We start from the raw sequence: 13,440 nt of genomic DNA, 5'->3' as shown, positions 1-13,440 counted from the left end.
TTGTTATTTGCAGAATTATGTAAGTTGAAAAATTATTAATATTAACGAAGAGTTAATTAAAATTTATAGAACAAAATTGATTATGACTAAGAGTTTTATAACTGTATCAAACATATTTTAATACCTCACTGAACAAAGTTCCATAGGATATAATGTTTTTGACCTGTCAGTCTGTCTGGCAGTCCAGCCGTCATTCCGTCTATCAGTCTGGTTCTTGTCATCCAACTCCTCTGAAACCACACAACTGAATTTATATTTTGATTCACTTTGTACAAACATAAAATATTTGTGTATTAAAAAGCTCCAGCTACTGGAACCATGTGAACATAATTAAGGACATGCAATTATGTTCACTTTTCTTACTGAATTCAGTGTTTAGGTACTGAATGGCAAAGTAACCAGCTCGAACTTTTTTTTTGTCGAGCCTTCGACTTTAGTAGAAAAAGCAAGACTAAACGATACTATATTCTGTCGGCGGCGGCGGTGTCCTCAAATATTCGCTTTGTGGTTAAAGTTTTTGAAATTTTAATAACTTTCTTAAACTATCCTTGGTTTGTACCAAACTTGGACAGAAGATTGTTTATGATCAGGAGATAGTATCCAGAAGTAAATTTTGTAAAAATAAAATTCCATTTTGTTCTGTATTTTACTTATAAATGGACATAGTTTTTCTGCGGGAAAACATTACATTCACTCTGTGGTTAAAGTTTTTAAAATTTTAATAACTTTCTTAAACTATCCTTGGTTTGTACCAAACTTGGACAGAAGCTTGTTTATGATCAGAAGATAGTATCCAGAAGTAAATTTTTAAAACGATGAATCCATTTTTTCCGTATTTTACTTGAAATGGACTTAGATTTTCTGCCAGGAAACAACACATTCACTCTGTGGTTACATTTTTAAAAATGTTTATAACTTTTTTATACAATTTTCAATTTGTTCCAAACAATTTGATCAAAAGCTTAAGTATCTAGAAGGAAATTTTGTTAATATTTTGTACCTGTGTATCTGAATTTTACTAATAAATGGACTTATTTTTTCTTCCAGTTAACATTACATCCAGTCTGCAGTTAAAGTTTTTAAAACATTTATTAGATTCATAAACTATCCTGGATTTTTACCAAACTTGGACAGAAGGTTCTTACAATCAAAAGATAATATCAAGCAGAATATTTGTATTGATTTTTTCCCTCATTTTTGTTGAGCCTGCAATTTACAGAAAAAGTAGGCAAGACACTGGGTTCTGCGGAACCCTTACAATTTTTTTCAAATACAAAGTATCTCCCCTGCCTCAAAGTCCAAACTAAAATGTAAAGTCCTTATTTAAAACACTAAAATCAACATGTTTAAGATACTTAAACAATATGAATTCACAAATACATAAATATTTTTGTTAAAGATAAATTAATCTTCTGATTATAAAACATAAATAAATATAAATAAATAAATATAAATAAGCTTTATTTAGAGTCGGCATGGTATATAAAACATAGACAAACATAAGCTCTAATGAGCTTTTAACCGACATAAAAAACATATGTTGGTTTAGTCACTACTCAATCCTCCATAAATCAAAACATGTGCAGTTACCTTAAAATATACTAACTGCAAAACAGAAGAACAGCAATTGTTACACAACTTATTTGAACTCTCTGCTACAAAATCATTGCACAATCATTCAACCTCATTCCGCATAAAGCACATAAATACATTTCATGAAACTTTGTAGATTTATAATAAGAACATACTATGTAGGTGTGCATATCGACAGCAAATTATGATTTTACATTTTATCAAGAGTTATGCCCCTTTGAATGTTGGCCTAAATATACCAGTGCAACAGTTTGTCATTACAACTTTTTGAAACCACTTAACAGATTTCACGAAACTTTCTAGATTTATAATAAGTACAAACTATGTAGGTGTGCATATCAACAGCAAATTATGATTTTATATTTTTCCACAAGTTATACCAGTGCAACAGTTTGTCATCACAACTTCTCTGAAACCACTTAACTGATTTCATTAAATTTTGTAGATACTAAGGATATATCAGTTATGATAATAACAAACTAAGTGTTATATAAATAAACTTTTCAGTGAAGACAGATTTACGATCATTATCATATTTTAGATTTAATAATTATTCAATAGTTAATTATATATTTCTATTGATTTTTTTTTCCAGCCAAAAGATCAGCTACCATTACATATGGCCTCTGCCAGAAATACTGGGGCAGTAACAGTTGTACAGTATCTCCTAAAATCAGCTGGAAAGGAGACAAGACTGGTCACTGATAAAGTAAGACCTGATTTGAATACTATTCCTTGTTTCAAAAATTTCAATAGGGACAATAGTTCATTATTGTATATAACTACTATAATTAAATATTATTGTTTAGATAGTGCTAATGAATCAACTATTCGTAGACCAAATGAAGTAGATTTAATTAAGCAACTAAAATCATTTTTATGGGTTTTTTTTATTCAATAATGAGCAAAAACAAAACAAAAAGTTTAGCAAGTCAGAAAAGTGTCTGACATGAAAAAATGTAAAACAACTCAAACAAGAAAACTAATGGCCTGTTTATATGCAATGTCTTAATCTAAAAACAAATATTATTTGCAACAACCAACAACTACTGAACTCCATGCACCTTACTTGGCACAGGCTGATAGAGAATATGATGGGGTCAAACATGTTTGCCAGTCCTTAACCCTGGCCTAGCCTAGAACTGTGGTGAAACAGCACAACATAAGAAAATAAATTTAAAATTAGCCAGAAAATCTTCACTCATCCGATGTACACAAAGCACCTAAAAAAAAAATAGACTTTAGACTAAATAAACTTTAGACTTAAAGAAACAATTGAAGTGTGTTTATAAAGAAGTACTTGTATCACTAGGCCATTGATATTTTATGTGCATTGGGCTCATTTGTTGTCCTTTTTGTCGAGCCTTCGACTTTAATCGAAAAAGTGAGACATAGCTATCCTACATTCCGTCGGCGGCCTCCACAAATATTCACTCTGTGGTTAAAGTTTTTTAAATTTTAATAACTTTCTTAAACCATCCTGGATTTCTACGAAACTTGGACAGAAGCTTGTTTATGTTCATAAGATAGTATCCAGAAGTAAATTTTGTAAAAATAAAATTCAATTTTTTTTGTATTTTACTTATAAATGGACTTAGTTTTTCTGCCAGGAAACAATGCATTCACTCTGTGGTTAAAGTTTTTAAAATTTAAATAACTTTCTTAAACTATCCTAGATTTGTACCAAACTTGGACAGAAGCTTGTTTCTGATCATAAGATAGTATCCAGAAGTAAATTTTGTAAAAAAAAATTCCATATTTCCACATGTTACTTATAAATGGACTTTAAGTTTCTTTCAGTTAACATTACAATTTACATACAAGTTAACATTACAATTTACATACAGTCTGCAGTTAAAGTTTTTAAAACATTTTTTAGATTCATAAACTATCCTGGATTTTTACCAAACTTGGACAGAAGCTTCTTACAATCAAAAGGTAGTACAGAGAGGAATATTTTTATTGATTTTTTTCCTCATTTTTGTTGAATCTGTGATTAACAGTAAAAGTAGGCGAGACACTGGGTTCAGCGGAACCCTTACACATTTTTATCAGTTGAAATGATACTGGGTGAGCAAAGCAGGTATTTGAGCTGTACTTATCTTGTTTTCAATATCTTTGATATAGGGAGGTTCTATTCCACTTTTCTTTGCTGCTGAAGTAGGAAATATATCTGTTTGTAAAGAATTACTGACACAATATGCAGATCAGCAACTAGCAGCCCAGAAAGAGGTAGGGATGACTTTTGATTTTGTTAATAACATTAGTGTTTAGTTTACCCTACCCTTCATACTTGTAGTTATAGTAATCTAGTAAAGTCTTGAGTCACATTATGTATTTTAATTTAAAGACAAAACATTAGTCCTACTTGGTTTATCTGGCATAAAAAGAGAGAAAAATATCAAAATGAGACTATTGGTCTGAAAAATTCTGATAAGAATAGTGTATAATTTTTAAATTATTTCCCTTAGGAAATTAAGGTATTTGAGAATTAGATTATAAACAGGTGTCAGTATATTTATTATAAAATAAGCTAATGGTTAATTAATTTGACTTCTTTGTAAACACCTATTTCTCTCTAGAGGTTTATTTTATGTATGTTTTAAAACCAGTACAGAGATATACAAAATTAAAATTTTATAAATGAAATAGAATACTTTTTATACGACCGCAAAATTTGAAAAATTTTTCGTCGTATATTGCTATCACGTTGGCGTCGGCGTCGTCGTCGTCGTCGTCGTCGTCCGGCGTCCGAATACTTTTAGTTTTCGCACTCTAACTTTAGTAAAAGTGAATGGAAATCTATGAAATTTTAACACAAGGTTTATGACCACAAAAGGAAGGTTGGTATTGATTTTGGGAGTTTTGGTCCCAACATTTTAGGAATTAGGGGCCAAAAAGGGCCCAAATAAGCATTTTCTTGGTTTTCGCACTATAACTTTAGTTTAAGTGAATAGAAATCTATGAAATTTTGACACAAGGTTTATGACCACGAAAGGAAGGTTGGGATTGATTTTAGGGGTTTTGGTTCCAACAGTTTAGGAATTAAGGGCCAAAAAAGGGCCCAAATAAGCATTATTCTTGGTTTTCGCACAATAACTTTAGTATAAGTAAATAGAAATCAATGAAATTTTAGCACAAGGTTTATGACCACAAAAGGAAGGTTGGGATTGATTTTTGGAGTTGAGGTCACAACAGTTTATGAATAAGGGGCCAAAAAGGGGCCCTATTAAGCATTATTTTTGGTTTTTGCACCATAACTTTAGTATAAGTAAATAGAAATCAATGAAATTTAAACACAAGGTTTATGACCATAAAAGGAAGGTTGGGTTTGATTTTGGGAGTTTTGGTCCTAACAGTTTAGGAATAAGGGGCCCAAAGGGTCCAAAATTGAACTTTGTGTGATTTCATCAAAAATTGAATAATTGGGGTTCTTTGATATGCCGAATCTAACTATGTATGTAGATTCTTAATTTTTGGTCCCGTTTTCAAATTGGTCTACATTAAGGTCCAAAGGGTCCAAAATTAAACTTAGTTTGATTTTAACAAAAATTGAATCCTTGGGGTTCTTTGATATGCTGAATTTAAAAATGTACTTAGATTTTTAATTATTGGCCTAGTTTTCAAGTTGGTCCAAATGGGGGTCCAAAATTAAACTTTGTTTGATTTCTTCAAAAATTGAATAAATGGGTTCTTTGATATGCCAAATCTAACTGTGTATGTAGATTCTTAATTTTTGGTCCAGTTTTCAAATTGGTCTACATTAAGGTCCAAAGGGTCCAAATTAAACTAAGTTTGATTTTAACAAAAATTAAATTCTTGGGCTTATTTGATATGCTTTATCTAAATATGTACTTTGATTTTTGATTATGGGCCCAGTTTTCAAGTTGGTCCAAATCAGGATTCCATATCAAGTATTGTGCAATAGCAAGAAATTTTCAATTGCACAGTATTGCACAATAGCAAGAAATATCTAATTGCACAATATTGTGCAATAGCAATTAATTTTCAATTGGAGTTATCTTTCTTTGTATAGAATAGTAGTTGATAATATATGTTGGAAATTTGCCAGACATGACTATGATGTCATTTTCTATTTTTATTTGCCAATAACTTTATGTAAATAACTTCATTGGAAATTTGCCAATATAAAATGTTGCTGATGAAGCTTTTTTTCCTTATCTTATCTAAAATGTTTTAGATAATGTATGTTGGAAATTTGCCAGACATGACTATGATGTCATTTTCTATTTTTATTTGCCAATAACTTTATGTAAATAACTTCATTGGAAATTTGCCAATATAAAATGTTGCTGATGAAGTTTTTTTTATTGTTTTATACAATAAACAATGTATATTCACTTTTACTACCAACCAATCTTTACCATTCAGTGATAACAAGCACTTTATTTTACATTTTAATATTTTATGATGTATTTAAAAGAGTAGTTATTGTTGCAAACTCCATTAGAAATTTGAATTGATATCAGTTTTGGAAAAAGGGAAACGGGGATGTGAAAAAAAGGGGGGGGGGGGGGGTTAAATTTTTCTCATTTCAGATTTCATAAATAAAAAGAAAATTTCTTCAAACATTTTTTTGAGAGGATTAATATTCAACAGCATAGTGAATTGCTCAAAGGCAAAAAAAAACTTTTAAGTTCATTAGACCACATTCATTCTGTGTCAGAAACCTATGCTGTGTCAACTATTTAATTTTAGATTTAAATAAGAAGAAATCTTTAATTGATTTGTAAAATCTTGACATTTGTTTTGTGTAAAAAAAAACATGTAATGTCAAAAATTTGATCACAATCCAAATTCAGAGCTGTATCACGCTTGAATGTTTTGTCCATACTTGCCCCAACTGTTCAGGGTTCGACCTCTGCGGTCGTATAAAGCTGCGCCCTGCGGAGCACCTGGTTTCAATTTGACTTGTCCACAAACTGAATTCAAAGTCTGCATGATTTCAAATATGTACAGAAGGTCAAAATGTCTGTTTTTGGTAAGAAATTTATAAGAGGCTGGGTTTTTTATATTTTCAAATTTATAAGTTAGTTATAAAAATGTTGTTGTCATTAATCTCAAATATTGTCTGCATCTTTTGTTCCCCTAACATCCATATGAATCAATGTTTTTCCCAAAGATTATAAGTTCTGTACAGGTTAAAAGATTTTCATACATGTTAAAACATACAGTAAATTGTGATTATTAATCATTGCTTAGCATCTATAGTGTACATATTATTGGTTACAGAATATGAGAAATTGGGTATCAGTAGTTGCATGGATCATTGACAATGTTTAGTTTATGTGATTGATACCTGTAGAAATACCTTGATCTTAAAGACTTTCAGCATAAAATTCAGTCAAAAGCAGGGGGAAGATTTAAAAGCCTTTGCACTCTTGTTTATTTAAGAATCAATGTCAGAGATTCTAAAAAATCCAGCAGGCCAAAATAGTGTTATAGAAATAAGATGCCTTTTAAATTACTGTTTTTAACAGTACAATTAACTGACATATTCAGGCCTTAATTTCTAACATCTCTCATGATAACTATTAGAACCCAGCAGTTGAACAGAATTGTTGTCTTGTAATGTTTTGTACCATCTGACATTTTTCCAATCTTTTGGATCTTGCTGGCTGTCAGGTAATATTAATGGTTACACCCATCTTATCAGGTTAACCTATAAGGAAACAATTGTAGAAAATCTGATATAGAACTGTCACTTAAATCATTGTCATTTCATACATTACTGAAAAGTAAGATAGGGATCCAAGATTAATGAGAAATCTATATTCATTTTTATCTTTTGACACAAATGAGAAACTACAATAATTATTCAATTAAATTTAAGACATTGATGGGAATTATTAGATGAGTTTCTTTGGAAAAAAATGGTCAAGGTTCCAAAATCATTCAGAAATATCTTCAGATAAACGTAATTATTGAAAATAGATTGTAATTATACCTAATGTCATCCTGGGAATTAGAAAATCCTGTTTGTGTTAAAGTACATGCAACTTAAACAGCTAAACTTCTGAATAAATAGTTATCGAAGGTATAAGTATCAAAGATTAAAATGTGATAGTTTATCCAGTGGACCTTTTTTTTATTTGACAAAGTAATATTGGTTAAATATTGATAAATAAGCTGAAAAGGATTTGGGAGCGTGTACACTGGATCTATATTTAATTAAGTTGGTTTAGAACTTTTTTCTTCTTCTACTTTTCAATTTAATCCCATGGTTTGAATTATTCTAAATTTTGTATTTTGAATAAACTTTAAACATACAAGTTTATTGATCAACAGATTCATCAACTTCCGAATTCTTTAACCTAAATATGGTACATGTTTTGTGTCAAGTTACATTATTTAGTACAACTATAAGAGTGGACGTGACAGAAAGCATGTTTTTGTTTCAAAACAAGGAGCTTTGACAGTTAATAATAAGCTATAAAAACTCATTTCCTTGATATATTGGTAATAATACTTGGTATTTCATGGGTCCACTCCAGTATCCAAACATCGAATTAAGACAACTTTTCAATTTCATATTATTGAAATATGCTTCATTTATCACCTAAAATCTTTTAAAAAAAACTGGAATCAAAGATTATGATTGGGCCCTAGGAAGAGAATTTGTAGAGTTTGTCTATTCAATTCAAGGGAGGTAATTACAATCAAACAGTTGTTCAGCTGATTTGTGAAATATAAATAAGAAAAAAAAAAGAATGGGCCGCAATTTAACTTATTTCCTTTATTTCTTTTTATTTAATCATAATCTCCTTGGAAAGTATATTTTGTTTATCTACCATAAAATGTGGATATATAGGGTGTCTGTCAATGAGAGCAAACTATAAACACATATTTAATTTAATTAGTTTCTAATAAATCAAACATTTTCCTTGTTTAGAATTTTGTTGGGTCACACGAAGCTGTTTAAGGTCATATATTTGACGTCACAAATTTGTGATAGTACAAATATAGTTGGATTGAGAAAGGTATAGAGAAGTACTCAGAAGGAGATTCTTATTTACTTAGTCGAGGATCTATTTAATTAATTGTTATGTAATTATATTGTTGAAATAGAGGGTGGAAGTTCTTCTTATTCTCTTTACCCAAGTCATTTTGATATAAATTTAGACTAGTGGAAATTAATAAGTTGTTAATCTGGTAAATAGATTGTCTATAATTACGCCCCACAAAGAGAACTGACGAGCGGTATATGTTAATTCTGTCGATATTTTATCTGCTTTCTCACATTGTTATATGTTGTTGGCGACATTGATGCATTGTTTGTATGCTGTAATTAATGGCATTTGATTTTTGCTCTGTAGGAACCATAGAAAAGAATAATGATTTCCTTTAATCTATTACCGGTACCTTGATATTGTTTAAGTCAGATGTCTACAGGAAAATAATCATGTCAATGAATTTATGATTAAATATGTGCAGCTTATATATCTAAATCAAAATGCTTTGTTTGTATGACTGCTTATACAAGCCCTATTTAATATACAAGAAGCTGGTTCATTTATGATTTTAAAGATTTTTTCTGAATTATTCAGATGACTATTGTTGCTAAGGGAAATGATTTAACTCTCTGTATTAAAATATTCTTGTGTGCAGTAAAAAAAAATTGTCATATAAAGAAGGAGATGTGGTATGATTGCCAATGAGACAAATATCCACAAGAGACCAAATGACAAAGAAATAATAACAACTATCGCATGTTTACATTGGATTTATTCTTAAAGTAAATTATTTTTTTTAAGAATGTGTATTTAGATGTGTTTTTGTTTTGTGTCAATATTGATATCTCATTGACATGTACCCAAATCTCCTTCAACTCAAATACAGGGCTGTACAAGATACAATTGATTGCTGGATAGATTAGGTAGAAACTTTATGGTTCAGATTTATTATTTTGATATTGTTCTCAGATTTCATTTTTCATCATTATGAAAATAAGGAGATGTGGTATGGTTGCAGTTGAAACAACTACCCACCAAAGTTCAAACGTAGTGGATGCTGGCAATTATATGCAGCCGTACAACAATGAGAAAAACCCTTACCCTATAGTCTTCTATAAAAGGCCATGACATGAAATATATAAAATAATTCTTTTGAGAAAACAAGAAGCCTAATTCATTACAAAACAATTAACGTAAAACAAATATAAAAGACGTTCATGAACCAACGACAAGTAGATTTTGGAAGGGATAATGAAACTTACAAATTTGCATTAGAGAGAACATTGTAGACATATTTCAAGAAATTTGTCTTGTTAACTCACTTTTAATATTGTTTGATATCAGGATAATGGAGACAATGTGTTACATATAGCATGTAGAAGAAGAGACCTTGACCTTGTCAAAATGTTACTTGAAAATGGAATATCAGTTGATGCCACTAATGTAAGTTAAAACATTGAGCTGTGCAAATAAGGAATTATATTTGTTCATTTTTTTTTACTTTTGTTCTCCAACCCATCAAATGAGACAGATTTCATATTTTAATAAGTTATTGTATTACTGTAAATACACCTTTAAAAAATGCACCTTCAAAAATTAAAACACTGTCAGGAACAATTAATAAACAATGGTTTTGTTTTTTCAATGAACAAATCAACTGGGCTAAATTCAGGCGCGGATCCAGCCATTTTAAAAAGGGGGGGTTCCCAACCCAGAGTAAAGGGGGGGGGGTTCCAACTATATGCTCCCATTCAAATGCATTGATCGGCCAAAAAAAGGGGGGGGTTCCAACCCCCGGAATACCCTCTGGATCCGCCACTGAAATTAGGATTGATATAATAACTGTAATGGCCATATTGGAAGTCAACAACTACATGTTATTGAAAACCGAATAATTTCACAGCAGAAATCTAAATATTCTGTTCCTATTGAGCTACACTGTCCACTGTTTGACCTATGGTACAGGCTCATATGCAAATTTTTTCCCTTTGAATAAATGGATTCATACTCAGAAAAAGTTAAATAGTATGCTGGAAAAAATCCTTACACTTGTATGGTATCGGATTAAATTAGAAATTTTAAGTATATCTGTATATTTCAGTATGATGGCCATACAGCATTACACATTGCATCATGGGAAGGAGATGAGATGCTGGTTAAATATCTGTACCAGATGAAGGCTAATCCAAATCTGTCTGACAGGGTAGGTTTATTGAAACACTTGTTAAAATTGTTCTCTAGAATCATTCATACATTACCATATAGATAAGACTGTATTAAAAGACATGTTATTTAGAGAAACAAATCATAGATGATTATGCAGTTGAAAATAGATGATATTCGGACGAAAAAAACAGAAGTCACCTATTGAAAGTGAAATATTTTACTGTGCAAAAATCAGAGATGTTGTTTTAAAAAAACCAGTCATTCTACAGAAACAGACATGTCATGTTTAAAAAGAAAGCTAGCAGAAAAATTAAATCTAAAAAAAATGTCTTTTAATAAGATTGGAATGTTTTCATGAGTGTAATAAATTTCTGGTTTTTTTCGTTTTGTCCCTTAATATAAATTAATTGTCATTGAAGAAGTAATAATCCGGTTTCAATTACAGATGGACAGAGTACCGGTACACTTGGCAGCAGAAAGAGGGCACACAACTATAGTGGACATTCTTGTTGACAAATGTAAAGCATCTATTTCTGCTCGGACTAAAGATGGCAGCACTCTTATGCATATAGCTTCTACCTATGGTCATCCTGACACTGCCTTAACGTTTCTTAGAAAGGGAGTTCCCCTTCAGATGCCAAATAAGGTATTTAGGAGTTTGACAGACTGATAAGGAAGTTTCTTTACACATACTTTATAATTGCTGATTATATTATTCTATATGTCCTACTAATGAATGGGTAGATGTCCCATAAGATATAGTTTCAAAGCATAAATATTTGCAGTTCCTGGACAAATGTTTTCTTTTTATATTTTTTCATATCTTTTTTGGCACATCTACATGTTGAAAAAATTGTAAATGCAAAATCTACATCTGAAATATGAATTGAACCATGCATGCTTGACACATTTATCAAGTACTAGATGTAGTTGTACAACTCCACTATTATCTTTTAATTTTAATCAGAATTATTCAGAGTGTTTACTTGCTTTGGACTTTGATTAAATTTTGGGAAAGTGATATTCAATGAAAATTGTGCCACAGCACATCTTCCTTCAAATCATAGGAAGTTTTTTGCAGAATGGGTAATTTTTGTATCTGTACTTTGTAACTAAGGAAGAGTGAAAACAGGGTATATGTGTAATTTTGTATACAACTAACTATAAACTACACTCAACATAGATAGTTATTATTTTACAGTCTGGCGCCATCTGTTTACATGCTGCAGCCATGAAAGGACATACAAATGTTGTACGAGCTTTGTTACAAAAAGGTGCAGCCCCTGATTCCAAAACAAAGGTAAAACCCAAAGCAAATGAATTATATAATACTGATTCAGGAAATTGAAAAAAATAATTAGAACTTTAAAACCATTATGTGATAAAAGCTTTTTTCAATAAACTATGTAAATAAAAAAGTTAGGTATTGACAGTGAAGTTTTTAGTAGTAGTTTATTTTGAATCAATTGATTATAGGATTTCAATATCTAAATCATTATTATAGTTTCTTTATTTCTGACTTAAAAGACCATAATTTTAGATTAACCAAATCTCATTATTTATTCAGATAAAGAGAACATCCAAATTGAGATAACATCAGTGTTAAGATCAACAGTATGTCATTAGCCTACTTTTCATATATATTTTTATTATTTTCTCTTTTACCATTTTTCGGATAACAGGATAATAATCCCATTAAATATTATACATGTATTGAATATTTTGTTTTTTTGAAAATTTGGACAACATACTAACATTGTATTTCTAGGATGGATCTACAGCATTACATCTAGCCGTAGAATGTTGTAAGCCACAAGTTGTACAAACTCTATTGGGATTTGGAGCACAAGTAGAACTCAAAGGCGGAAAGGTGAACAATTCAAATATTAACTCTTTATCTACCACTGACGGATATATACGCGGTTATTAACACCGTTAAGTTCGTAGTGACTGATAAATCCACTTGCCAGTTCACCTGTGTATTCGCAGTGACTGATCTATCCGCTGTAAACAATGCATGCGCAGTCGTGTTGACGGATATTCCCGTAAAATATACCACTGTTAAAACTCTTTAGATTGGACAATACCTAGGGGGAATCCCGAAATGAACCAATCAAATTCGGTTTTACAAATGAATAAACTTTCAACTCGTATATTCCTTTCCATTGAAAGGTAATATGTTTACATTAAAATACATTGTTTTTAACACGTGTTTTTGTTTGCGAAATGCGATTGAAACAATTGCCGTTAAATGGGCTTCATTCTTCGAATCGGAGGAAGAAGATGAAGAGTTTGAGGGTTTTAAGCAGTCTGATATAGACGAAAGTGAAGTTAAAAGTATCGGCAGTTATATCAGTTAATCGGAAATAGTAAGCGAGGAATTGGAGTTGGATAACGACATTTCGACAAATAATTTGTTTTTCAACATAGTTTATTGACTTAATTAGTGTACATAATTGGATCAAAATCAGAAATATAAAAATTCAAACAATTGTGAATTAAATGCATTTTTATGCCCCACCTACAATAGTAGAGGGGCATTATGTTTTCTGGTCTGTGCGTCCGTTCGTCCGTCCGTCCGTTCGTCAGTCCGTCCGTCTGTCCGTTCGTCCGTCTGTCCCGCTCCAGGTTAAAGTTTTTGGTCAAGGTAGTTTTTGATGAAGTTGAAGTCCAATCGACTTCAAACTTAGTACACATGTTCCCTATG

At 30.9% G+C, this 13,440-nt stretch overlaps 2 protein-coding genes across 5 annotated transcripts in view; one reads left to right on the top strand and one right to left on the bottom strand.

Moving 5' to 3' along the window:
• LOC139517322 (uncharacterized) overlaps positions 1-13,440 on the bottom strand; it is a 204,817-nt gene that overhangs the window by 142,251 nt on the left and 49,126 nt on the right. The window lies entirely within an intron of this gene.
• The window catches only part of LOC139517268 (serine/threonine-protein phosphatase 6 regulatory ankyrin repeat subunit B-like), a 71,273-nt gene that overhangs the window by 30,434 nt on the left and 27,399 nt on the right, over positions 1-13,440 (top strand). For all 4 annotated transcript variants that reach the window (XM_071308157.1, XM_071308165.1, XM_071308182.1 and 1 more), the window contains exons 4-10: positions 2,189-2,302; positions 3,721-3,825; positions 9,912-10,010; positions 10,669-10,770; positions 11,179-11,379; positions 11,935-12,033; positions 12,502-12,603. In XM_071308157.1, coding sequence (XP_071164258.1) covers positions 2,189-2,302; positions 3,721-3,825; positions 9,912-10,010; positions 10,669-10,770; positions 11,179-11,379; positions 11,935-12,033; positions 12,502-12,603 — 822 coding nt within the window. The remainder of the gene's footprint in view (positions 1-2,188; positions 2,303-3,720; positions 3,826-9,911; positions 10,011-10,668; positions 10,771-11,178; positions 11,380-11,934; positions 12,034-12,501; positions 12,604-13,440) is intronic.

This window comes from Mytilus edulis, chromosome 1 (genome assembly GCF_963676685.1).
Source record: "Mytilus edulis chromosome 1, xbMytEdul2.2, whole genome shotgun sequence".
NCBI classification, from domain to species: domain Eukaryota; kingdom Metazoa; phylum Mollusca; class Bivalvia; order Mytilida; family Mytilidae; genus Mytilus; species Mytilus edulis.
Note: the sequence above shows the minus strand (reverse complement) of the source record. Positions and strands in the feature narration are given on the sequence as shown.